Raw genomic sequence first — 24,983 nt, forward strand, 5'->3', positions numbered from 1 at the left:
GCTGCTAGATATGGATTTAAAGCACTGTCTGCTTTAGCTCTACGCTACTGCGCTCCACTGGACAGCGTATCAGGCTGTGATGGTGCGAAAATACTGCCGCAAGGAGAGGCTGGATATGCTTTTTGCAATCATCGTCTCTCTCCTTGCCAGGCTGCTTGATCTCCCTGCTGCCCTCCAGCGGCTCCATATGACTGTGAGGCAGCACGCTTCGGACCCACGTCCTCCCCTGCCTACCCGAGGGCCCGGGGCATGTGCGGCGGCGGCTGCGTCGGAGGCGCGCTGCAGCCCGCGCTCCCCTCGACGTGCTGGCCAGCACGTCCCACGGCGCCCCGGGCCGCCAGGCCAGCGCCGCCGACCGCCCCCCTGACGTCACGCGCGGGATCCCTATTTAAAGGCCCGCCGCCTCCCGCCCCGCGCGGTACTGCAGCGGCAATTGGAGGAGGCGTCCGTCGGCAGAAGCTTTGCTAGGGCTGCCAGGTAGGGGCGCGCCTCTGCGGGCGAGCGGGGCGAAGCGGAGCGGAGCGGGCTGGGTGAGACGCGCGAAGAGCAGCCGCGCCTTGGGTAAAGTTCAGCCCCTCGAAGAAGAGACCCCGCTGCTTGGTGGGTGGACGCGAAGCGGGATCCTTTGCCTTGTATCCAGCGTTAGTCCCACTTAGAGGAGACCCGTTGCAATGAACCCCACTTAGAGGAGACCCGTTGCAATGAATTCAGCATGGCTGGCTGGGGATGCTGGGCGTTGGAGTCCAGCACATCTGGAGGGCACCAGGTTGGGGAAGGCTGCTCTAGGCGATCGTGTGATTTGGAGGAGATGGCCATGCTGGCTGGAAACAATGGGAATTGTAGTCCAGCACAGCTGCAGGGCACCAGCTTGGGGAAGGCTGCTCTAGGTGATTGTCTGAGTTGGAGGAGACGGGGGGGGGGGTGGCCACGATCCCCCTCTCCGGCTCCTCCGCCCCTGTTCCGAGGACATTGTTTTGCAGGAAGAGCGGGTGGGCTGCCGCGATACTTTTTTGACCCTTTGGTTATGTAACGTGAGAGGTGGAGGGAAGCGGCGGCTGCGTAAAGTGATGCTCCGCCTCCCTGTAGAGAGTCCGCTGTCGATGCGAAATGTGGGGGTACCCTGAGTAACCTTGAGCGGGGCTGGGGGAATGTTACTTTGTATGGTAGAGTTTTCTGCCTTTCGGTGCCCCGGGGTTTGTATGGGTCGGAGGGGGAGGAAGAGCGTGTGATCTCCTGGAATGTGCTGATGGCCGTCAGGAGGAGCTCTAGGTGAACGGATGCGCCCAGAGGGATCGCGCGGGCTCCCGCCATCCCTCCGAGGACCGGGGTGGGGTGCGGGGAGAGGCAACGTGGGCTTGCTTTGGGGGCTCCGCTCCGGGCCCCTCGGCGCTGCAGTATCCGCTGCAATCACCGCCACAGAGAAAAGTGGAACGCGGCCGTTGCGTTGCCGGGAGGAGGCGTAAGCAAAGCGGCTGCGGGAAGAATTGCTGCCTCGTTCCTAACGGCTGCTGTAAGAATCCCAGGCGCAAGCTGAAACCATCTCTACCTCAGTCTTCCCCAACCTGGTGCCCTCCAGATGGGATGGACTACAACTCCCAACATCCCTATCTACGCGGGGAGTTGTAGATGGAGAGGCTGCTCTACCTGGTAAATCCTAATTGGCAGGTCTGCGGCCCCCTCCCACTTTCTGTCTTAAGACTGTCACCACATGCAGACTCCATGGCTTCAGCATCCGCCTCCTTTTTCTCCCTCCATTCCCTGAGGGAGGGGGTGTATTTTTTTAACCATCTTGCCTGATGAAGAGTTCTGAAGAACTCAAAAGCATGCACAGTATTTTGTGACCTTTGAGATGACCTAATAAAGGTAGTATGCCAACATGGATTTTAGTATTTTTATTTTCAATTTTTATTTTTGGACAGCATGACTACCTTCCCTGTATAAGACTCCCAGAGAAAATCCCATGTGCGATAAATCCCTTTGCTCCAGTTTTTTTGCAAGGCGAGACTGAGCCAGGCTTGCAGGATGAGTGTCAATTTCCCCCAGTTTGTCCTGTCTTTCCAGATTTCCAGCAGAGTAGTTAGGGGCAATTTGCGGGACCAAACAGGAATACTGACTATGGGGGCCAATTCACACAGTTGTCTGGGCACATGTTTCAAATGCCAGCAGGTTGTGTGCAGCCATGGCCATGCAGAAGAACAAGCTTTCTAAATCCACAAAAAAAAAAATTTACTCAGGTTTTTCATAATGCCTACAGAAGTGCCCTTTTATTTATTACCTGTCTATCTTGCCTTTCTGCAAGGGCCTCCCCTGTGATTTTGTCATAATTACCCTGTAAGATAGGCTGAGAGACAGTGACATGCCCAAGATCACCCAATGAGCTTCATAGAGGAGGAGGAATTTGAATCCTGGTCGAAGTCAACACTATTCATCCACACCGCACTGACCTTGCAAATGGCTATGGCCAGTGGTACAGCTGGGGAATTTTATATTCTGGACTTAATGGTCTTACAGGCCCTGCTCTTCAAATGGTACTTCAAACTGTGCTAGGCCAGCCCTGTCCTGCTTTGGGGGCCCTCCTATTCATCTGCCGAGTGTGGCCCTCAACTTCTGCCCCAAAACCTTGGCCTGATGGCGCCCCTGGCTTTGGCAGCATACAGCTAGCCTCAGGCAGAGATGACACAGATCAATTTGAAGTTGTTGCCACACAGACCCAGGTGTTGGTTAAATGAGCTCTGAAGGTTGAGTGGATGCATGCAGATGGGGAAGTGATAATGTGATTGTTTTCTGGGTAGCCAGCTTGCAGCTCTGGATGCATTTGCCATGCTGTTGCTGAAACAACTTTTGGCACCACTGTTGTGGTAATGGGGCTCTGTAAACGTGGGCTGAGTTGTGGTTTGTTTTCATCACACATCAGGTTCCAGCTTACATGGATTTCCAATATATATATCAACATCTGTCTGTGCGTTCTTAATGTGCTTGTTTGGTTTTGTGAATTGAGCTTTATGCAGTAGTGCAAAGTACTGTGGCCCTTTAGACCAGTGATCCAGCCTTGGCGAGGGATGTCATCGATGAGGTTGCCAGTGAGACAGTGCGTTGTACTACCAAGTTCTGAGAATATTCTGTGATTGATTTTTCTTCTGCAGTGCTCACAGGAGCATGATCTACCACCAGGGGTGGAGTACCTGAGGCCCAGGGGCCAAATCCGGCCCTCTGGGATTCCCCAGATGGCCATGCCCCCTTCTCCATGCCCCCCTCCCTGACCATGGAACACTTGGTGGTTTCCTGGCTTTTCTGCAGTTTTTTCCCCATTCTGAAAGGTTGAAATGCCTCTGAAGGCTTAGGAACTGGCAGGGGGAGGTTTTACACTACAGTACACTGGTATTTTTGGCCCTACCTCTTTTTGCCTTCAGCTCTGCCAACCACTGGGATGTGGCCCTCGAGAGCTTGTCTGACATGGAATTTGGCCCTCTGGCTGAAAGAGGCTTTGCACCTCTCACTACCACCCTTCCTTTCTTCTCCCACATAAAAATGTATACATCCAGATAGGCACAACACACGTCTTTCCAAGCACCATGCATGTCAAGTCCCTTTACATTCCAGTTCTTTGCCTGCCCCATGCAAGTGCAGTTTTATGTCAGAGTGCGTCCATGTGCCCTTCGCCCCATGGGGCAATGGAAGCATGTTGCTTTGAAAATTGGCGCCCAGAGACTGTTGACGTCACCATGGATGCATGGTTGGAGGAGGAACTGGTTATACACAAAGGATGTATATAAAATGTCATAGCTGCAGAGAGAATGCTGCAATTAGTTTCTGTCACAAATATTCTGACAGTAAAAATGACACCCTAAGTACACTTCGTATGATGGCAGAAGTAATGTACACCGTTGGATGCACTTGCAGGTCTCGCTTTCTTTTTCCACTATTGGCAAATCAACATGTTCCACAGAGAATGGATGCAGGGGTGATTCTCTTCTTGATTTAATCAAGCTTATTTAATAGTTTTTACCCCACTTTGCCTCTAAGGCAATGTTCACCCAGCCCACCAAGGCCATGCCCCCTCCCTGAAGCTCTGCCCCCCTCTGAGAAGGGGGAAAGGCAGGAGAATGGCTCCCCACTGAGCCACAGCCTCAAGGAGTGCTCCTAGAGCCACAGGTCAGTCAGCTCCTCCTTTGCCCAATCAGGGAAGGTGAGGGGTGGGAGCAAAGCCCGCTCAGAGTTTCAACCACCCTCACCTTCCCTGATTGGGCAAACTGGTTCCTGCCTGAGCCTGCATCCCTTGGGTTGAAAATAGTTCCCCACACTTAATCTAAGGACCTCAGGGCCAAGTGCATGGTTATCCCATTTATTTTTTTCCCCACAGGAACCCTGTGAAGTAGGCTTGGTTGAGAGAGAGTGACTGGCCCAACCAAGTGAGCTTCATGGCTGAGTGAGGGTTTGAACCAATTTTCTTCATTCCTAGTTGGACAATCACACCACTACACCACATGGTTGTATATCATCAGAGGAGAAGTTCCAAAAATCCACTTCACCATCTTCAGCAATCTTCACTTTAGAGCTTCCCAGCTTCATTCCCATTAATTTAACTGCTGGGGTATGGGTCACCCACCACGGCTTGTGGCTTGCAGGAAATAAGAGTGGGACATTTAATTTGTGCCTTTGCCTTAACTGGTTACCATTTTGTGTGTTAAATTGAACTTGGGGAAATCCTGCTTTGTTACACTATCTAAGGCACAGTTCCTCCAACAGAAATGCATTCTCACTCTGCATGAGAGCTGGAAATCTGGCATCTTTGACAAGACAAAGGTATTTGAGCCCATAAAATAGCTAATCCAATGAAGGAATGGCAATGTAATAAAAAGAAATGTGGCATGTAATGGTGAGTCATGCCTGGCTTTGAACTGTACTGCTGTTAATTCGGACTGTTATTGGTAGAGATCATAAACAGCAGCTTTTAGTACACATGGTGTGACTTACATCGTGCAGTTAAACAGATGAATTCCTTATGATGAAGGATTTTTTACAAAACTTGAATTCTATGGAAAGGTTCCTAAATAATTCACCTGCTTCCTGCTTTAAAAGACAAGGTTCTATTAAGAATCTGTAGCAACTGCATTTGGGTGAGCGAATGTACTAAAAAGAAAAAGGAAATCTGGGCTTGGCTAGATTCTAAGTGCCAGACTTTAGTGTATGTTTTAATCATAATGGATTTTTGCAGAATTCATCTAGTGCCACAAACTTTTCCAAACGCTCAGTCACAAATAGGGGGTGGGGTGGATACAGTATGAGTTTATTTATTCTTTAACCAGCAAGTCAGCAACTGCATCCAGTAGCAATTAAAAATCTAGCCCCGATTAATATGGAGTTTACACATTTGAAGTAGCACCTGTGGCGATTCCACATGTACAATATGTAAATAGTAAAGGTTTGTATATATGTATGGTGGCTGGTATGTGTCTGGAATGATTGACAGGTGAGCATGAGGCGGAGTTTGGCAGAGTGTGGGCAAGAATGACAGTGGCAAGTGGAAGAAAGGGGGAGTGGCTGAGTGAGAATGGAATGCAGTGTGATTGGATGAGAGCTTGGGCATAAAAGGGGGAGTGATTGCTTCTGTGAGGGAGACAAGTCTGGGAGTAAGATAGATTGGGAACAGCTAGATAACTCTGCAATTAGATTGGGAGATAAAAGTGAGAACGTCTAGTGAGATAGTCTGTGGGTTAGAGAGAGTGTCTCAGATAGTGCGAGAGAAGGTGTGAAGGGTTTTGAATATAGAACTGAAAGTCAGAGTTATACTGTGCAGTTTATGGTGTTGCCTTATTTTAATAATCATTCCTGATATCCTTTCCTCATCCCAACCCAGTTCCTATTTCCAATCCTGTTGTACCAAATAAACCTTCTTTGTTTTCAATTTTAAAAGACAGTTTCCTTTTTATTTATTAAGAAGGGTTTCATGGAATAACCCCCATGGGCTGGCTGCTTGGTCTGGGCTACCAAAAAAGGAAGAGAGCATCTCTAAAAGGGTTATTGGTGGCAGGAATTCAGAGAGTGGTGAAGCAGTGCAACACACCAACAGAGGGTTGTGGGTGAGAGCCTAAAGGTGGCAGTGTGAGGGGAGGCACTGACCAAAGCACCTGACCTGGTGACTAGGAAAGGCAGACCACCTGGTGGCAAGGAATTCTGTAGTCACCCAGGGGTGTGTGGAAAAGAGGGATTTGGGGGAGAATCTCACCAGTGCAGGAGCATAGGTATTGGTTGGAAGAAGGGAGAGAGGCCCCCCCTCGGGTAAAGGGAACCCCACAAGTGGCGACTAGAAGTGGGATTGCAAGGTGGTCAAAAAGAGCTCAGGAAACCCACAGCACCAGTCCCACAGCACCAGTGCCACAGTAGCATGAGGGATATAATATACTGAGTTGAGCACTCCATACCGATGCTCAATTGTTTCAAGGCCACACTAGTGTGATTCCCCCCTGCTTTTCTTTGGTGGTGGTGGAGGGGAGAAATAATTTTGAGTAGGCATTGAGCTGGCGCACCTCATATTTTCTTCGTCCACACAGCTGCAGTTATTGACTGCTTCATCTGAGGAGATTTTGAACATATGGACTGTTGTAATTTGGGATTGCAGTCTTTGTACAGCTGGCCATCCTGTGAACTTTTGAATGCCATCTTGAATGATATGGGCTGTCAGCATCTCAGCATCTCTATCAAATGTTCTGGAATCTACATTCATGACTCCTGCCTCGAACTCCCCCCCCCACTCCACTGCGTACATTCTACCCCTCCGCTACTACATTACACACATCCTCGTGCCATGCTTTGCCCCCTTATATAGATTTTGAGGATGGGCACTCTTGTAGCCTCCATGTTTGCTTGCATCAAGTTTGATTTGAATAGCAACTCTTTTGTTACTGGTTTTGAGTTGGAACAAACTGGAGGTCTGAGTCCTTAACACACCCTTGATTCTAGTAGCACTTCCTAACCACTGTCTATCCATGGCCATCAGTCTCCTACCACATCCCCTTTGTCTCTTCCATGTTCATAGCCATAAGAACATAAGAAGAGCCCTGCTGGATCAGACCAGGGGTCCATTAGTCCTCTGTTCTGTTCACACAGTAGCCAACCAGCTGGCCACAGGAAACCCACAAGCAGGACATGAATGCAACAGCACCCTGCCGCCCATGTTCCCCAGCAACTGGTGTACATAGGCATACTGCCTCTGGCACTGGAGGTAGCAGATGGTGATCAAGCCTAGTAGCCATTGATAGCCTTCTCCTCCAGGAATTTGTCTAACCCCCTTTTAAGGCCATCAAAATTGGTAGCCATCTCTCTGTCTTGTGCCCTTGGATTGGCAGGCATGCACCCCCACCCCACACCCCTGTTGGGACCACCCAAACTATTAATATTCCTGGCTGCCGCTAACTGCTTGGCGTCCAGTGAGCCCTGGCCTCTGACTCAGCATGACATCCTGCATCAGCCCTGGGGGTGCCTTTGGCATCCTGAGTATTTCTGTCTGTTGCACTACCAGTTTTCAGTTCAAGCCTTGTGCCTCTGGCTCCTGCAACTGTGGCCACAGCATCTAAGTTTGGTAGAATATGTACAGAGAACTTTTCCTAAAACATGTTTAATAGCTGAACAAATATTGCCGTTAAATATTTGCATCACCTTCCTGAAAAGCAGTTCATCAAACAGCCCCCTGTTGTTTCAGCAATCTCCAGATGCAGACATAATTTGGTTTAACACATGTTGTGTCTAGAAAGCAGGAGTAAGCGAAGCTCAGTTGGCAGGCCTAATTTTATCCCCAATAACTTATTTATATTTATTATTACATTGATATACTGCCTTTTTTCCTCCAAGGAACCCAAGATGGATTACATGATCCTCCTCCGTTTTATCCTCACAACAACCCTGTGAGGTAGAATCATAGAACAGGGTTGGAAGGGGCCTATAAGACCATCAAGTCCAACCCCTTGCTCAATGCAAGAATCCTGGTCAGAGCATCCCTGACAGATGGCTGTCCAGCCTCATCTTGAATGCCTCCAGGGTGGGAGAGCCCACCACCTCCCCAGGGAATTGGTTCCATTGTTGTACTGCTCTAACAGTCAGAAAGTTTTTCCTGATGTTCAGCTGGAATCTGGCTTCCTGTAACTTCAGCCCAATACCCATGTTCTGCAGTAGGTTATGCTGAGATTCAGTGACTGGCCCAAAGTCACCCAGTGAGCTTCATTGCTGTGTGGGGACTAGAACCCAGGTCATCCCAGTCCCGCACTCTAGCCACTACACCACATTGGCTCTCTTATTATTTGAGTTCAGAGGGCTGAGCCTGGTTCCTATAGACCAGGGTGGGGAATGTGTTGCCCTCCAGATGTTGTTGGACTACAACTCCCAGCAGCTCTAGCCAATGTAGCCAGTATTGAGGGATGATGGGAGCTGCAGTCCAATAACATCTGGAGAGCCACACATTCCCCATCCCTGCTATAGATAAAACAATACATTCTTTGGCTCGAGTTTCTTGGAAACCATACAAGCAAATTGATTTTCAGCCTCTGCTTCAAAGCTTAAGCCAAGGCCCATGTTTATGCATGGGTGCGTTACTGTTGCTGGTTTGAATGTCTTGAACTTCAGATGAGTCACAAGACAAGCCTTGAAATTTGCAAGTCTGGGCGACTCTGGCCAATTACAAATGTGAGCCTTGGACTGAGCTTGAGAAGGCGGTTATTTTATATAATCTCACCATTTTGGCACTGGAGATCAGGGTAACGCTAACTCATTTTGTGTTTCAGGCATGCTCTTGCTGAAATTGTCCGCCCAAGATGATGTGTGCTGACCAAATGAATACTCTGATATTAGGGGGGAAAGCTTGGCTTTATTTATTCCAAGCATTGCAATTTGTAGGTTCCTGCCCTCCAGTCTGTATCTTTTCCCCCTCTCTGACTTCATAGCCCCCTTTTGGCTCGCATTTGGTAGGCCTGGTTTTTTTTATATGTATCCTAGTTTTAAAAAAATAACTTGTGTCTCCACCAGCTCCCATTTATGGATTGTAGAGGCTTAGGGAGTCCTTGCTGGCTTAATTAGTATCCAGGGCTGCTAGTGCAGCGGAGTTCATTTACCAGGCAAGGTTGTATCAGGTTGGACCCTGGAACAGGACTGGCTTTATAACTCAGCAAAACTCCTGGACTTTAACATCAAGCAGTCTGTTGCACTGTGCCAGTTTCATAATCCATGCATGCACAATGCACTTTACCAATGACAAACAATGAACTGCTCTCACTACTTCTGTTTGGATGAATCTGTGTCCTTTAGTTTCTCAGTTGCAACTTAGACTTTGTGCCTGAATGTGTACTGATCAAACTGTGCTGCATGACATCGCTCCTGATATGCGCTACTCTTCCCAGATCTCCTGATAAGATATGGTGTAGTGCCGATTGTGAACATCATTGCTCTGCTTCCTGAAAACTTCTGTTTTCCGTTTGCAGTCCCCCTCCAAGTTTCTACCATGGTTTCACAAGATAATATGAATAAAGAAGTGCAGATAGTGGGTTGGACCCAGACGAAATTAGCTGAACTTGGGTCCCATTGAAATTGATGGGACATATTAATACTTTTATTTATTTATTACATTTCTGTACTGCCCAATAGTGAAAGCTCTCTGGGCAGTTTACCAATATTTAAAAACTTAAAAATACAATATTATACATAGTATAAAAATCATTTACATACAAACATATAAACTGACAGCACCCACCCACATACACTCACGTATATCTAAGCAATTTTAAACAATCAACAATGAGAAAATCCAGGCTTGGGTCCCATCTATTTCAGTGGGACCTGAATTATAACTAACTTGACCTGTTAAATTAATCAAGTCTGGATCCATCCTAAAGTGTTTTGAAGGCTTAGAAAGGAAAGAGTGGGACATTGGGATGCAGCTTCGAATGGCCTATGATAGGGCTTATGTCCCTAAACTCCAGCTCAGTGGAGGGCAGAAAGTAGATGTCCAGATGTTTTGAACTTCACCCTCCAGCATTCCTGACCATTGGTCATGCTGGCAGGGGCTTCTGGGAGTTGAAGTGCAAAACATCTGGAGATCTACCTTCTACCCACCCCAGATCTAGCTCAGGTACCTTTGTTTTGTTACATCCACAGTCCTTGCAAAAACGTAGAGGAATCTGCTAAAATCTAAATGTTTTTTCAAAAAGCAAAATTAAGGTTTTTGCAAGTTTGCACAATTAGCTGTGTGTGGGGGTGGGGGGGGGAGGATAGATGAGATATCTGGATGATGGGATCCATACTAGAAATGGACTGTTCTAATATACCACAACAGCACAATACATCAAGTGATGATAATGAAATGATGGATTCTTGTGATTTCTCCCCCACTCTCTACCAGCATTACAAGATGTCTCTCAAGGAAAAGCTGATTGAAAATGTTCACAAAGATGAGCACCCCCATGCTCACAACAAGATCACCGTGGTTGGGGTTGGTGCAGTTGGCATGGCTTGTGCCATAAGCATTTTGATGAAGGTATGTAGGTTTTGCGCCATGTGTTGTACAAGTCCAAATTGCCATGCTTCATGTCTGTTACAGTTCCATTCAAAACAGATCACTACTCTGTTTCCAAGGCATGAGTTTGTGTTGACATAAATGTACCCTATAATGGTCTTCAAGATGGTGCACACACAGTAACTATTCCCAGCCTGGTATTTCCCTTGCCATACAAGCCAGCATTTGGCTTGGTGGGTGTCAGGTTGTGCAGGCCTCTGCTAGAGCCACAAAAGTCAGGTCAGTAAAAGTCAGTGGTTGACATTTTCTCTTTACTCTTGGCCTTTTGTAGGATTTGGCTGATGAACTTGCCCTTGTTGATGTTGTGGAGGACAAGCTGAAGGGAGAGATGCTGGACCTTCAGCATGGCAGCCTCTTTCTTCGAACACCAAAGATTGTCTCTGGCAAAGGTTACTATTTATTTCTTTATGTCAGAAGTGGGCAGACTGTAGGCTTGTAAGATCTACTTTTATTTTTTTATGAGAAGCCTGAGATCCATCAACCGGAGCCTGGTGCAGAAGAATTGCGCTTCAGATTAAAGTATTCTGAACACAGGAATTCTCTTGGAGAACCAGAACTGAGTGGCGCTCACAGTCCTTCAACACACACATCTGTCTTGGCAGCAAAGTTTAGGGCAGGGGAGTCATTTTGTTTCTGCTATTGTTAGACAGTTGGGAGTCTGAAATCTTTGCCCATCTACTGCAAATCACCCAGAGATCTACCAGTAGATCCAGATCTCTCATCTGTCCACCCTTGCTGTATGCTGTACAGACGATCATTTATTTCAGACATTTGATTATAGTAACAAGACAACATCCGGTTTTTCACTGAAGGGAATGGCCTTTGCCTGTGGAAGTTGAGATGATCCCATTCTTGCCTCAACATCCCTGAACATGGTGTTACTTGATCTTGCCTGTCTTATGACAATTCAGTGTGCTAGTGATGAATTGAGGGCAGTTGGTTATTGAGAGCAGCTACTATGACTTCAGACCAGTAGCTGGGCTGCAGATCTATACCGAGAACATCAGGGAGTTGGTGTTGCAACTACTGGATGTTTGCGTGCTGTAAGTTGCCCTGCTTTGAAAAGCAGCAAAGGCTTGATCAAAGGTAACAATGAGAGTCGGATTCATGGCCAATATACCCATTGCCACAATTCTGGGAAAGTGGGTGGGTTGGATCCAGACTTAGTCATACTTTGGGTAGACCCATTGAAATCAGTGAGACTTAAGTTGGTTTCAGTGGGTCTACTCTTAAGTCTGGTTCCAATCCAGTAAGTTTGCAAGATTGTGGCAATAGGTATAATCCTGGATTCAGCCGCTGTTGTTGCTTTCTGTTGGCTGAATTGGCATGCTTTTTCACCCTTGCATTCCCCCCTGCCCCCGCTCTCTCACTCGCATTTTCACCAGTCAGAATAGGTAATTCAACCAGCCTATTTTCGCAATTGAGTTTTTGTCTTGTCCAACCAATACTATTGAATTGGCATATTGAAAGAAAGGTTACGTGTATTTATGTAAGGATCATTAAGATTTTTATGCGGTCACTCTATTGGCATGAGATTGCATAGAAAAACTAATTTTCCAATATTATAAAAAAAATGCATTTTGAAAAATATGCAAATAAGTAAAAACCAAAATGAGAAGCAACAAAATCGGGCTTCTTTTCATTGTCCCAAGTCAAAAATGTAAAGATCTTGACATTGTTGCTAAAGTATAGCCTTTTGTTTCTCCTGCTGTAATTGCTATCCCAGAGCAAGCTGATGGAGTTCCTCTGCTTCCTTTCCTGACCACAGCCCTGTCTGTGATAACAGTTTAGTTAACAGTACACGAATATAGCACTTAATGATTGTTTTCCCCTTCTTAATGACATTTCCATCAAAGCAGAGAGCTGTGTCTTGGCTTAGTCATGACTGCTGCTTCCACCCTCTTTCCAGAGCAAGACCACTGAAAACCGTAGCTCCAGAAGAGGCCCACCCTTTGCACAAAACCGATTGGATTTGTTGTGTTCTTGTCTATATTTATAAAGGGGGGCTAATTAAAAGCAAAGTTTCACAGGAAGTCCCTTTTAGAGAAGGCAGTACAATTCCTGGTTATTACAAGTGATTATGTAAAGGAATCCAAGAATTGTTCGGAGTGTTTATGCCTGAAGTCATAGTAGCTGCACGTACAAGGGTGCTTCAGAGTGAGCAGCCATTTTGCTGTCACTTTCCCAAACGCTCTTTTAGCATGGAAACATGCAGCTTCTAGGAACCATGGAAATCTTTAGACAGTGTTTTGGAAACAACTTTCTAGTCCCTCTTGATCAGGGATGGGGAACATGTAGCCCTCCCAATGTCGTTGGACTTACTCCCATAATCTCTCAACATTGGCTGATGGGAGTTGCAGTCCACCAGCAACTGCAAGGACACATGTTCACCACTCTTGCTCTTGATGATGGAAATAAACACTTGGAAACATGTGGGCAGCTTCTACAACTCAGTGGAATCTATACAAAACTCCACATTTTCTAGAACACTCATTGCTTCTGTGCAGTTCACAGTCCCTTTCCCCCAACCCACCCTGGTAACTTAAGTTTCATATTTGTCACTCTTCGGCTACAGGCCTAATGTGATTCCTGTCTGCCTTGTTTCTCATGATGTTTTATGGGTTCTTATTTGCACATTGTAAAATGTATTTGGAACTAATGCAACCTTTTTTCTTTTCTTTTTTTGGCAGACTATGCTGTGACTGCACACTCTAAACTGGTCATCATCACTGCTGGAGCTCGTCAACAAGAAGGCGAGTCTCGCCTTAATCTGGTTCAACGCAACGTGAACATCTTTAAATTCATCATTCCCAATGTTGTCAAGTACAGCCCTGACTGCAAGCTGCTTGTTGTTTCCAATCCAGGTTGGTTGTACCCTGTTCTGACTGCTTATGGACTGTCATTTGTCCTCCTGTGCTTCATGAGGTTGCCTAAAGAAGGAAAACCAACAATTTTCTAAAGGAATTCCAAGTTTCCCCTTAACTATGAAAATCTTGGTTTGGATCCAGATTTAGTCATACTTTGAGTAGACCCATGGGAATCAAGTTAGTCATGACTACCTTAAGCCCCATTGATTTCAATGGGTCTACTCAAAGTATGTTTAAATTTGGATCTAACCCCTTGCTTCTACTACTCACAAATGTTCATAATGGCTGATAAACCCTTGAATTCATTTCAGTCCACATCTGCAAATCTCTGGCAGGGCTGATGCAAATATATTAGGGCCTTCCTCAGAGACTGGAGGCCATCCTTGGGAATGTTCATGTGTTCCCACCCCTTTCCCTCTTGGGAGTAAATTCCCCCTACTCCTGTCACAGTAATATTTAAGTGAAATGCTGGCACTGAAATGTTAATGATAACATGTTAACCAGGATCTGAAATCATGGATTAATGGCAGGGTTATATTATGATTATACAAGGGGAACCTGTAATAAAATATTGCAATGTGGAGGGCTCCTTGCTCAGGATTCCAGCCAGGTTATTCCATTCTTCCTAGTTTTATTTTCTGGGGAGGGGGAGTTGCCCCTTGAGCAGCCTTTCAGTGTTCTGACCTTTCTTTAATAGAAAGAAAGGTCAGAGGTATGTGGACAAGAGCTGTTGATTCCAAGTAGGAACCCAGACTTCACCATTCTTGACCTGGTTTGCAAGTCACCAATGATTTGCAGGGATGCGCAGAGCATGCATCGCATTTCTGGTTTCAATAAACAACCTACAAAACGCCCGTGACATCCTAACCGAGACACTCTGGGCTGTTTAGGGGTTAAACAACTCAAAGTTAACCCACAATTTGTCAGCCGTTACATGTGAACTGCCCTTCTGTGTCCTTGATATGACAGCAGTTTGATAACCAATGAGTTTTTCTTATTAACAGTGGATATTCTGACTTATGTGGCATGGAAGATCAGTGGCTTTCCTAAGCACCGTGTGATTGGAAGTGGTTGCAATCTAGACTCTGCTCGTTTCCGCCACCTGATGGGTGAAAGGCTGGGTATCCACCCTCTCAGCTGCCATGGCTGGATTGTTGGAGAGCACGGAGACTCCAGCGGTACGCATGGGACCTTCCTTCTCACACAAAGTCCTTTTTCTGCCAGCTGGTAACACATTAATTATGCACTTGCAAATCATTAATGCAAAATTAATTAACCTGGAGGTGCCCTCCAGATGTGTTGGACAATTCCCATCATCCCCAGTCAGCATGATGAATGAAATACTGCAGTTTAACACATCTGGAGGGCACCAGGTTGTGGAAAGCTGCACTAGTGTAAACAAGATCATCATTCTGGAAAACACTCTTTTTGCAATCCTTTGCAAAAGATGGTGCCCAAGACTGTGGAAAGCTTTTGCTACCATATACCACATTACATTCTGGCTCCTTCCATATTCTTGGACGGTGGGGAAGGGATTTGGAAAATACTGACAAAGTGTAGGATTCACATTGGTCATGCTAATAGAACAGGAAGACTGGTCAAAGGAAAATAAGGTTGCCCATCTGATATGAACAAGCCCATCTGCTGAACGTCGGACTTGTGTGTGCTGGGCAGATCAGGAGAAAATTTTCCTACTCCTCTCTCAATATAAAAGTTAATTTACCCTTCCTTGCTGCATGAAGGTAACACTAGATGATCTATATTTGACTTGGGCAGTTCTGTTCAGAAAAGGTCAGCTCTGTAACCCAAGTAGACCAAAGTCTACCAGGCTGAATTCTACCCTTTACTCTTAACAGGGCAGCTCAAAGTAAATCCTTTCATGTAAGGGACCCTTGATGAATGCTGGTGTTGTGTAAAGAAGCTTTTCTTTCTTTCATTTTAACGCCATCAGCCTTGCCCCTCTGTCATCCTATATTTAGGAGTTAAAATGCTAAGTCAGATCTTGCTCAGAGTAGCTAGTAACTGTCTATAGACACAAAGTGCAATGATGTGAATGTGCTCCAAAAGAGATCTGGTACTTCCTTGCAGGCTTTTTTGGAAGAGTTATACGGTAGAGGGCCCAAATGAATGAAACCTCAGTGCTATACAGTACTCAACTTTGATTGAAATGTTTAGGTCGCTGCTTTTCAAAACATTAATGTGCCAGGATTTATCAGAGTACAGATAATAAGCCATTCTCTCCCCAAAACTTCCCATCTACATTGCTAACTAGAAATATCTCCCTCACTGAGAGATTCTAGGTTGTTTCCAATATTAGTCCTATTTAGAGTAGACCCACTGAAATGAATGGTCATGACTAACTCTAAGTAGGACTGACACTGGATACAGCCCTCTAATTCCCTTTACAGTTACATGGAAATTCCTATCTGTACAGCTACTTCATCAGTAATTGTTTGTAAAGCTGGAGTACACTGCGTTAACTGCAGAGCTCAATTCTATGTGAATACATTGAGTCTATAGTCTGAGGGGTAGGATAACTTCCTAAATTATACTGAAAATCTTGTGAATTTCATTCAGTGCCTGTCTGGAGTGGTGTGAATGTTGCCGGTGTCTCCCTGAAAGGCTTACATCCTGAATTAGGAACTGATGGTGACAAGGAGAACTGGAAACAGGTCCACAAGCAGGTGGTAGACAGGTAACATTTTTAACTTATCTGGGCATTTGAGAAAAATATAGGGCTAAAACACAATAGTTAAATCCAATGTCACGCTGTGTTTTCCAGCCCTCCAGAGCTTATTTTGCGGGGGCTGTGTGGCAGGGGCATCTCTCCCCCTCAAGAGCTCAGCTGACAGAACTGTTTCTGTCAAGTGGAATGACATGAGTGGATTCTGCCTAAAGTTTTGCCAAAATTTAGGGAAGGATCCAGTGGTGTCCAGCTGAAAGCGCTACTTTAGTTTTTGTGAACCGCCCAGAGAGCTTCGGCTATTGGGCGGTATAGAAATGAAATAAATAAATAAATAAATAATAGGTTGTACTAGCAGAAACCAATGCTTGAGCAAAATCAATAGCACTGACCCAGGAAATCTGTTGCATTAGCAAGCACTAATGATGTTGCACAAGCATTGGTTTCCACTAGCACAGCACAACACTGGATCCTTCCCCTTAATCTCCAATGATCTGTGCTTAAACACTGATTTAGAATGCTGTTGTCACCAGTGACACGTTACGTATGTCAGCTAGCATCTCCAACAGTAGTGAAAGTACTTCACCAGTTTTGGTACCCATGTACAGAGAGTCCATATAGGTAGTGACATCTCTATAGCCAGGGAAACTAGTAACCAACTTTTTTAAAAAAGAAAAAAGATAACTCTAAGAACCTGAGGTCTGCAGCAGATGCCGTATGGAACTGCAGAAGACTCAACTGAAGCACAGGACAGGCACCTGACATTGTTGCTTAGCAAACCTCACTTCTGAAAAGTTTTAGCAGGACTATTACCAGGGCTTTTGCTGACAGATCTAACTTTTTAATATCTTCTGTAGTGCTTATGAGGTTATTAAGCTGAAGGGATACACATCTTGGGCAATTGGTCTCTCTGTGGCTGATGTAGCTGAAACCATCATGAAGAATTTAAGAAGAGTGCATCCAATTTCCACAATGGTGAAGGTAAGTAGTTTTGCCATGATCTCATCTTCCTTTTACTGATTCTTGTGCTTGGATAAAAACTTCCAGCACATATCACACTGCTACTTGATACACACATCTTTGAAGATATAAGCCCAGACTGTATTAATTAGGGTCTAGAGTACTTTTAAAACATGCTTTTAGTGACAAATGTTGGTGTCACTGTGTTGGAAGTATAACCAAGGTAACAGCAGAAGCACTAACAAGTTACCGACACTGATCCAAAGGACAGACAATTGGGGAGGTCTTAATTTTATTTATTATGTATTTATTTAAAACATTTGTATCCCACCCTATAACATTAAGGTGTCTTAATGTTTGCCTATAACAGGCATAAGCTGCTTGTTGAATGGAAGGCAAGAACTAACAAATCCACTCCACCTAGATGTTTTCCATACCTTCTTCCAGCAAGGGATGTGCTTTCCTCTTATTAATGGGAAAACGTTTGTTGTTGTTGTTCAGTCATTAAGTTGTGTCCGACTCTTCATGACCCCATGGACCATAGCACACCAGGCCTTCCTGTCCTGCGCTCTCTCCTGGGGAGTGCTCAAGTCCATATTCATTGCATCGGTGATGCTATCTAGTCACCTCATCCTCTGCCGTCCCCTTCTCCTTTTGCCTTCAATCTTTCCCAGCATCAGGGTCTTTTCCAGGGAGTTCTCTCTTCGCATTAGGTGGCCAAAATATTTGAGCTTCAGTTTCAGTATCTGTCCTTCCAATGAGCACTCAGGGTTGATTTCCTTTAGGATGGGCTGATTTGACCTCCTTGCAGTCCAGGGGACTCGTAAGAATCTTCTCCAACACCACAGTTCGAAAGCATCAATTCTTCGGCGCTCAGCCTTCCTTATACTCCAGCTCTCACAGCCATACGTTACTACTGGGAAAACCATAGCTTTGATTATACAAACCTTGGGAAAACATTTACTACACGCAAATAGACATTGTTTCACTGACTTGTCTTTTTTTATCATTATCTTTTCCCAGGGCATGCATGGAGTAAAAGATGATGTCTTTCTAAGTGTTCCTTGTGTCCTGGGCTATTCAGGCATTACAGATGTGGTGAAGATGACTCTGAAGACTGAAGAGGAAGACAAATTGAGGAAGAGTGCAGATACACTCTGGGGAATCCAGAAGGAGCTTCAATTTTAAGCCTGCCGATCAATCACTTCACCGCTTACTAGTGTTTAATGGGTCTTAGTGGATTGTTTTGTTGTACTTTTCAAATAGGTCAACTCCTTTATGATGTGTATCAACTAGACACACATGAAGAGCTAAAATCATGAACAAAATGCTGTTTCCTATTCAGTAGGAAGCTTGCAGCTCCTACCTTCCACAGTTTTGATCTGTGGCCAGAACTAGATCGGTCGATCCAGCACACTCTGAAATAACCCTCTTGCCTTTCCTCAGATAAACATAATTTCACTTCTGAAGATAAGAAAATTGGTCTTCCAAAAACTGTAGATAAAAACCAAAGAATATTTTGTGATCAAAAAGGATTGGCAAATACATTGGCCAACGTTCTCTGCTAACAGATGACTTAATCCCCACTACTGAGCAGCTCTAAATGTATTTTTCCAGACATAGCTGCTTTTCAAGTCTTTGTGCATACTGTCCAAGAGAACCTTCTGTACTCCACTGGAATAGCTGTCTTAAATGTAAAGTTAAAAACCTCTGTATACAACAACTGATGCAATTGTCTAACTGTAGTACCAGCCCAACCAATAAAATAAAGAATTAACTGCTACTTCTGTCTGTCCCTATAGTCTGGCATAAGCATTACAAAATTTGAAACAACTCAGAATACACTAGATCTTACCATTCTTACTTAAAAACAGTTGTGTTATTATACCAACACTAGCTTTAATGCCCAGCAGAATAGGAGTTCACTGCCTACAGTGGGAAGCTCTTTGTACCTAAACGTTACCGGAAAGGATATAGATATCAATTCAGTTTTTTTTCCTACCACCCTACTCTACCCTATGTCAAACTATCTTTCGCCAGGAAGTCATGTAACTCCAGTTGGTGTCAGGTCCTCCTCAATGCCTACAAATACATCCCTTGCAAGAAGTACGCATACCACAAAATCTGGTTTTCTATACCCTAGCAACTGTGAAATCTCATAAAAGAACATTAGCCACATCAGTCTAGCCTTTGTTTTCAGAAATGGGGATCAGCCATTGCTCATTCCAGAATCCTTGGTGTAATCTGATTATCTGCAGCACTGAGCAGTGACTAAGCCTATAATCTCCATTTTGAGACTTGGTCTAAAAAGCTGCAACGTGGCCACAGCAGCTTTCCTAATTTGGGGACTTTGTTTCTATCTTCTCCCATCACCTGTTTCGGGAACCTGATGAACAGTTCTGAAGAACTCAAAAGCTCACACTCTTCTAAAATTTTGTTAGGTCCTAATAAAGGTATTGCCCAATAGTGACATTTTCAGTTTGTCTTTAGTAATAATGAACACTGCAGAGAAACATACTGCAGAAGTGGATCATTAAGGAAGCGAAAGGAAAGGTTCCTCCTGTGCAAGCACCGAGTCATTGCTGACCCCTAGAGGGACGCTGCTTTCGCTGGCGTTTTCATGGCAGACTGTAACGGGGTGGTTTGCCATTGCCTTCCCTAGTTGTGACTACCTTTCCCCCAGCAAGCTGGGTACTCATTTTACCAACCTTGGAAGGATGGAAGGCTGAGTCAACCTGAGCTGGCTACCTGGGACCCAGCTTCTTCTGGGATCGAACTCAGGTCATGGGAAGAGTTTCAGTTGCAATACTGCCACCTACCACTCTGCGCCACATGAGGCTATCATTAAGGAAACATAGGGCTAAATCCAATCTAACACGAGCACACCCCTACTCACACAATAGGAGAGGCCCCTAACCCTCTGAAGCAGATTTGGGGGATCTGCAGGGTGAAGGGGAAATTTGATCTGCCAATACAACCCATAATCTGTCTCAGTCTTCAGCACATGGCCATTTTAACAGAGACACTCTGTAATTCTTTCCATAAGCCACCTATTCTAACATGAGACAAATATGGAACTACTGGGTTGTATCCAATATTTATTTATTAAATTTCTTAATTGCCCAAATAGACCCACTAAAATGAATGGGACTTAAATTAGACTAACACTGGATACAACCCAATAATACCTCTTAAACGTGGCTGGGCTCTGCCTCAGTGCCACCAACTCCATCTCCCACTATTGCTTCCCAGCAACTTGTACTCAAGAAGCATGCTGCTTCTGAATCTGGAGGTTTCAAACAGCCAGCATGGCGGGCAGCTGTGGATAACCCTATCTTCCATTAGTTTGTCTAGTCTTAATTCCCTTTTAAGGCCACCTAAGGCAGTGGCCGTCATCACATCTTGTAGCAGTTAATTCTATAATACCAAAGATGGAATCTAATAAGGACAATGTGTTCAACAGGTGACTTAACTACTGAGCAAGATAATTTGGAGAGCGCTTGGTACAAAGTGATTTAATTGACTAAAACAACGAATTGGCACCATAGGTACTGGGTGTAAGACAGCAATTCTAAGCACATTTAAGCCCCACTGAACAAAGCAGGACTCATTTCTGTGTAAGTTCAAAAAGGACCAGACTGTGAAACGGATGTTTGAATAATAGGACACACATAGGATAACCCATCCTTCTACTAACTTCTATGCTTTTATTATAAATCACAGTACACAGATGAAATTATTTCCAGCTGCATCCTACAGATGTTAAATTAAAGCACAGAAGTGGTATTCACTGCACAAATGTCTGCAGCACAAGAAAAAAAAGTGTTACACAATGAATTTTATTCAGCCATCAGCCCACCAATGCAAAAGGTTTACAGAGAATAGAAAGTGCATTAATAAAAGCTAGTCCTCACAAAAAAGAGAGAAGAAAAAGAAAATATATTACCCATTCAAAGTATCTTACAATTGAATGATGCAATAACTTATTCTGGCCACATACACATTAAAAGAAAAATAAATGAGAATATGACCACTTGGTATATACCACTCTTTCCTACACCATGGGTCAGTAGAGATCACTGAGTCCAGCAGTCTTTCTTGCTTTCTGCATAAGCGCCCTCAGTTGGAACTGCTTGCGAGACAAGAGACGGACATGCTAAGAAGAGATAAAACAGGGCCATGGTAAATCAACTGAGCATAGTCACACAGAGATTATATACTTTTATTTGAGCTGAACAACTCTGATAGGATAACTCCTTTACTGAAATGACTATTTAGAATGTCAGCTCCAGATTCTGATTTTAAAGAGAACTTGCTAAGTAATGAATACAGTTGGAGAAAGAACACTTGTACCTAGCAAAATGGGTTTAAGTTTACAACCCAATAATTTCAATGGGACTTAGTATCGCACAGTGACATTTTAAGGTTCTTATAAAGTACATGTAAAATAATCAATTCCTCATTCAACCAGCTTCAAAAAGTCATAGACAGCTACTACAACTCAATCAAAATTGGAAAGGACATATAGTATCAAACAAAAATTAAACATGGAGCATTTTTATGCCAAGCTCACAGTATTTTGAAATCTCAATTTACTACCAACCAATCTTGCCTGAAATTCATTAGTTTACTGAAGCAGAGATCAGAGTACATTGTTAAAAGTATTCTCAGCATTGCCTAAATCTATGTTTACTTGCCTGCCTCTGATTGACTATTTATTACAAATTGTATGCCAGCTCATTAGAAAGAATATATAAAGAAACAAGTATACAAAAATAGATGATAAATGTTAAGACTTACTAGTACGATCATTTGTGAAGGATAGAGTATGTGTGAACGGTGGGCCCATACATTACAGGGATTCCTGCTGAACTTGCTCTGGTGATCCCAGGTTTTTGTCCCCCCTCAGCTGTGTCCCAGACCACATTGCTTTTATTTTCTTCTGCAGAACTCAGTAAGAGCCACTGAGAATCAAGCCAGCTCCAGTTGGAGTTCTCTTACTTAGACAAATTAGACTGTGATGGAATGTTGGAAACTTACTTTATATAGCTATAAGTCACCAACTGGCTTGGCCCTGACCAAATGTCTGATTAAATAAAAGGTCTTCTTAAAGTTTATAACAGTTTTTCACAAAATTTGGGGAGGTGGTGGGGAATCTTGTACAAAGCATCTCTCTGAAATCAGATTGTGCATATATGCTCAAAGCATATATTCTTCCATTTAGCCCCAAAAGTATCATAAAAGTTACAATTTGAACAGATGGCACCAGGGAATTAATCTGGAGTTATCAGAACAGAGTACTGTAAGCTTTGGTAGGAGAGATCAGGAGATGAATAGAAGAGTGTGGAGAACAGGGATAAAATGCGAGAAAAGAGAAGGGGCATAGAACAAAAGAGAAGACAGAAAATGAGATGAGAGCTGAGCAAGTTACTCAACTGTGCAGGCTTGTACCTTCCAGTTGTCATGTGGATAAGGCTCTAAACTACAGTTTTGTTTATAATGTGGGAAAAAAGCAAAAGGAAACCACACACTTACAAATACTTTTCTCATCTTCACTACATCAAACCTACCTTTAGAAAGATATCAAGATCTATAACTCCACGTCTCAGTGCTTCACCCAGATAAAAGATGGTATCTTCGATGGCATTTTCCTCAGCATATAAGTTCAGAATCTGTTTGTAAAGGGGTGCTGTGGGAATAATAACTTCATCTATGTCATTATTTTCTGACTGACTTTCCATTTTTTCCAAGGCAGAACTCAGTTCTTCATCTTTCTTTTTCAGGAGATCAATGTTCTTGTCAACTTCAGCCTAAAACACGTGTAAGTTAATATCTTTATTTAAAATACCTTGATATCCATTTAATCAGCATATTTAATTTCATTTTAATACCACTTTAATACCACTAAATATCATGACATGATTAATACTTTGAAAGCATTTATATATGAAAACAGTGTAAGAACGCAAGAGCTTTGTTGGATCAGACCAAAGGCAATTCTACTATCTAAAGGCCTATCTAGTCCAGCATCCTGTTTTCCACAGATGCCTGTGGGAAGCCCTTGCAAGCTGGACAGCAATATAACAGCACTCTCCTACTCGTGTTCCCTAGCAATTAGTTTTGAGAGGCATACAGCCCCTGATACTGGAGGCAATACATCGCCATCATAAGTAATAGCCATTGATAGCCTTATCCTCCATGAATTTGTCTAATCCCCTTTAAAAGGTGCCTAAACTGGTGTCCATCACCAAATCTCCTGGAAGCAAATTTCATAGTTTCACTGGTCTCTTTTATCTCTCCTGAATCTCCAACTATTCAGCTTTATTGAGTGATCCCAAATTCTAGTATTATGAGAGAGGGAGAAAAACTTCTCGCTATCATCTTTCCCCACATAATGCATAATTTTATACATCTCTATCATGTCCCCCAAATGTCCTTGTCTTTCTTTGCCAAACTTAATAGCCTCAAAAATTGACTGGGTTTGCACATCATGATAAGCCACAGTGGGTTGTGAGCCATGTTACTGTCAGCGTGGCTTAACGTGACATCAGTGTGGGCGAATTCGGTGTGGGGGGTTTTCCACCAACAAGCCAACCTGAGAACCCATGGCTTATAGCAGGGTTATTGAGGATAACTTGTTCTCAGGGTGGCTTGTCATGACATCTGAACCGGGCACCATAGCTTGTTCCAAGCAGCCATATAGCCACTTGGCAAGAGAGACAAAAACACCATGCCACTCTCCACAATCTCACCAGCGCCACCTCCAGCCTCCCTTGCTGGTGAGCCCCTCCACCAATGCCAAAACAGCACTTTGGAAGGACCGTCACTCATTCGCCACCATTTTTTTCCCGGTGCCTCAGAAGTGCACAAATGCGGTCATATTCTTCCATTTCCCTGATCGTACACCAGTGTGTAAGAGCACAGATTTGGCTGTCCAATATTGTAGTCCTATTTTGTCAATTTCCTTGTATGTTACAGCTATCAAAGGGTGCACCAAAGTGGGTAAGTTACAAGGAACTTGACAAGGTGTGATTATATATAGGCTAATTGCTGCACATTTGTGAAGGACTAGGGGAAAAACAATACTAAATGAAAGTAGGAACTCATTTGTGCAATTCAGAAGCACCGAGAAAGGAAAAGAAATGCAAATGCAGTTAAGTGCATCAAAGGGAGAGAGTGAACAATATCCCCCACACAACAATGTAACACGCTCGCTATGAAGTCTTAAACAGACACTTGTCAATGTCCTCTTCCCTTTCAACACTTCCAAGTCTCCAGCAAGTCCAGAAATGGGAGGTAGTGGCTCCCCCCACCCCTTTTGCAGCTCCTTCTTGGAGCAGTTGCTGCTGGGGTTACTTCAGCTGCCATTCTCCCTCATCTCTTCTCAGCATCAAAATGATTTCCCCCTCTTTTTCTAGGAATCATGAAGAAAGGACACAAAAGAGCGTCCCTAATGTGTTCACAATTTTAGAATGTTTGATTTTTTTAAAAAAATGTGCGCCTTTGCAAGTGCGCAAGAGCAAATGACAGCTGCTATATGAGAAGGCAGGGTGAAATTGACAAGAACGCTGACATAGGAGTGTCTGGCTCAAAAAACCTTGAAACAAAATGTTACAATTGTTTTACAAACATACAGGCTTCAATGTTCTTGTCAATTTCGCTTCTTCCCAAGCGTGCAGGAGTGAATGCCATGGGCTAGAAGAGAAGGCAGGGTGAAATTGACAAGACCACTGAAGCCTGCGCCAAAGGGCTTGAAACAACATGTCAATGTCCTTGTGAAACATTCATAACATTTTGTTTCAAGCACTTTCAAGCAGGCTTCAATGGTCTTGTGAATTTTATCCTGCCTTCTCTTATAGCAGCTGTCATTCACTCCTACGCACTTATGAGGGAGAGAAAATAAATAAATAAAAAA

At 44.1% G+C, this 24,983-nt stretch overlaps 2 protein-coding genes across 4 annotated transcripts in view; one reads left to right on the forward strand and one right to left on the reverse strand.

Annotated features, from left to right (window-relative positions):
• Positions 1 to 415: 415 nt before the first annotated feature.
• Positions 416 to 18,585, forward strand: LDHA (lactate dehydrogenase A). Of its 3 annotated transcripts, none has more exons than XM_084855207.1 (8): positions 416 to 600; positions 10,385 to 10,519; positions 10,830 to 10,947; positions 13,249 to 13,422; positions 14,430 to 14,603; positions 16,003 to 16,120; positions 16,966 to 17,089; positions 18,092 to 18,585. In XM_084855207.1, exons 2-8 carry the CDS (start codon positions 10,394 to 10,396, stop codon positions 18,254 to 18,256), a joined length of 999 nt encoding a protein of 332 aa, XP_084711333.1. In that variant the 5' UTR covers positions 416 to 600; positions 10,385 to 10,393; the 3' UTR covers positions 18,257 to 18,585. The 3 variants fall into 3 exon arrangements, with proteins under 3 accessions (XP_084711333.1, XP_084711342.1, XP_084711324.1); XM_084855216.1 differs by having other exon boundaries at positions 416 to 561; XM_084855198.1 differs by having other exon boundaries at positions 416 to 477.
• The window catches only part of TSG101 (tumor susceptibility 101), a 41,658-nt gene continuing 34,022 nt past the window's right edge, over positions 17,348 to 24,983 (reverse strand). Inside the window, exons 9-10 of the mRNA XM_084855183.1 lie at positions 22,639 to 22,878; positions 17,348 to 21,224 (exon numbers count right to left, since the gene is read on the reverse strand). Of these exons, the coding sequence (XP_084711309.1) occupies positions 21,135 to 21,224; positions 22,639 to 22,878 (330 nt within the window). The 3' untranslated portion in view covers positions 17,348 to 21,134. The remainder of the gene's footprint in view (positions 21,225 to 22,638; positions 22,879 to 24,983) is intronic.

The sequence above is a fragment of the Heloderma suspectum genome, chromosome 1 (assembly GCF_057233095.1).
Source record: "Heloderma suspectum isolate Gila_16-S chromosome 1, 16-S_ref, whole genome shotgun sequence".
Lineage (NCBI taxonomy): Eukaryota > Metazoa > Chordata > Lepidosauria > Squamata > Helodermatidae > Heloderma > Heloderma suspectum.

What these genes read in the sequence shown, in the direction of transcription:
- LDHA (XM_084855207.1), top strand. Translation starts at nt 10,394, where the DNA reads ATGTCTCTCAAGGAAAAGCTGATTGAAAATGTTCACAAAGATGAGCAC. An exon ending in GCTTGTTGTTTCCAATCCAG is followed by an intron (nt 13,423 to 14,429) that starts GTTGGTTGTACC and finishes TCTTATTAACAG; the next exon opens with TGGATATTCTGACTTATGTG. An exon ending in CACAAGCAGGTGGTAGACAG is followed by an intron (nt 16,121 to 16,965) that starts GTAACATTTTTA and finishes TATCTTCTGTAG; the next exon opens with TGCTTATGAGGTTATTAAGC.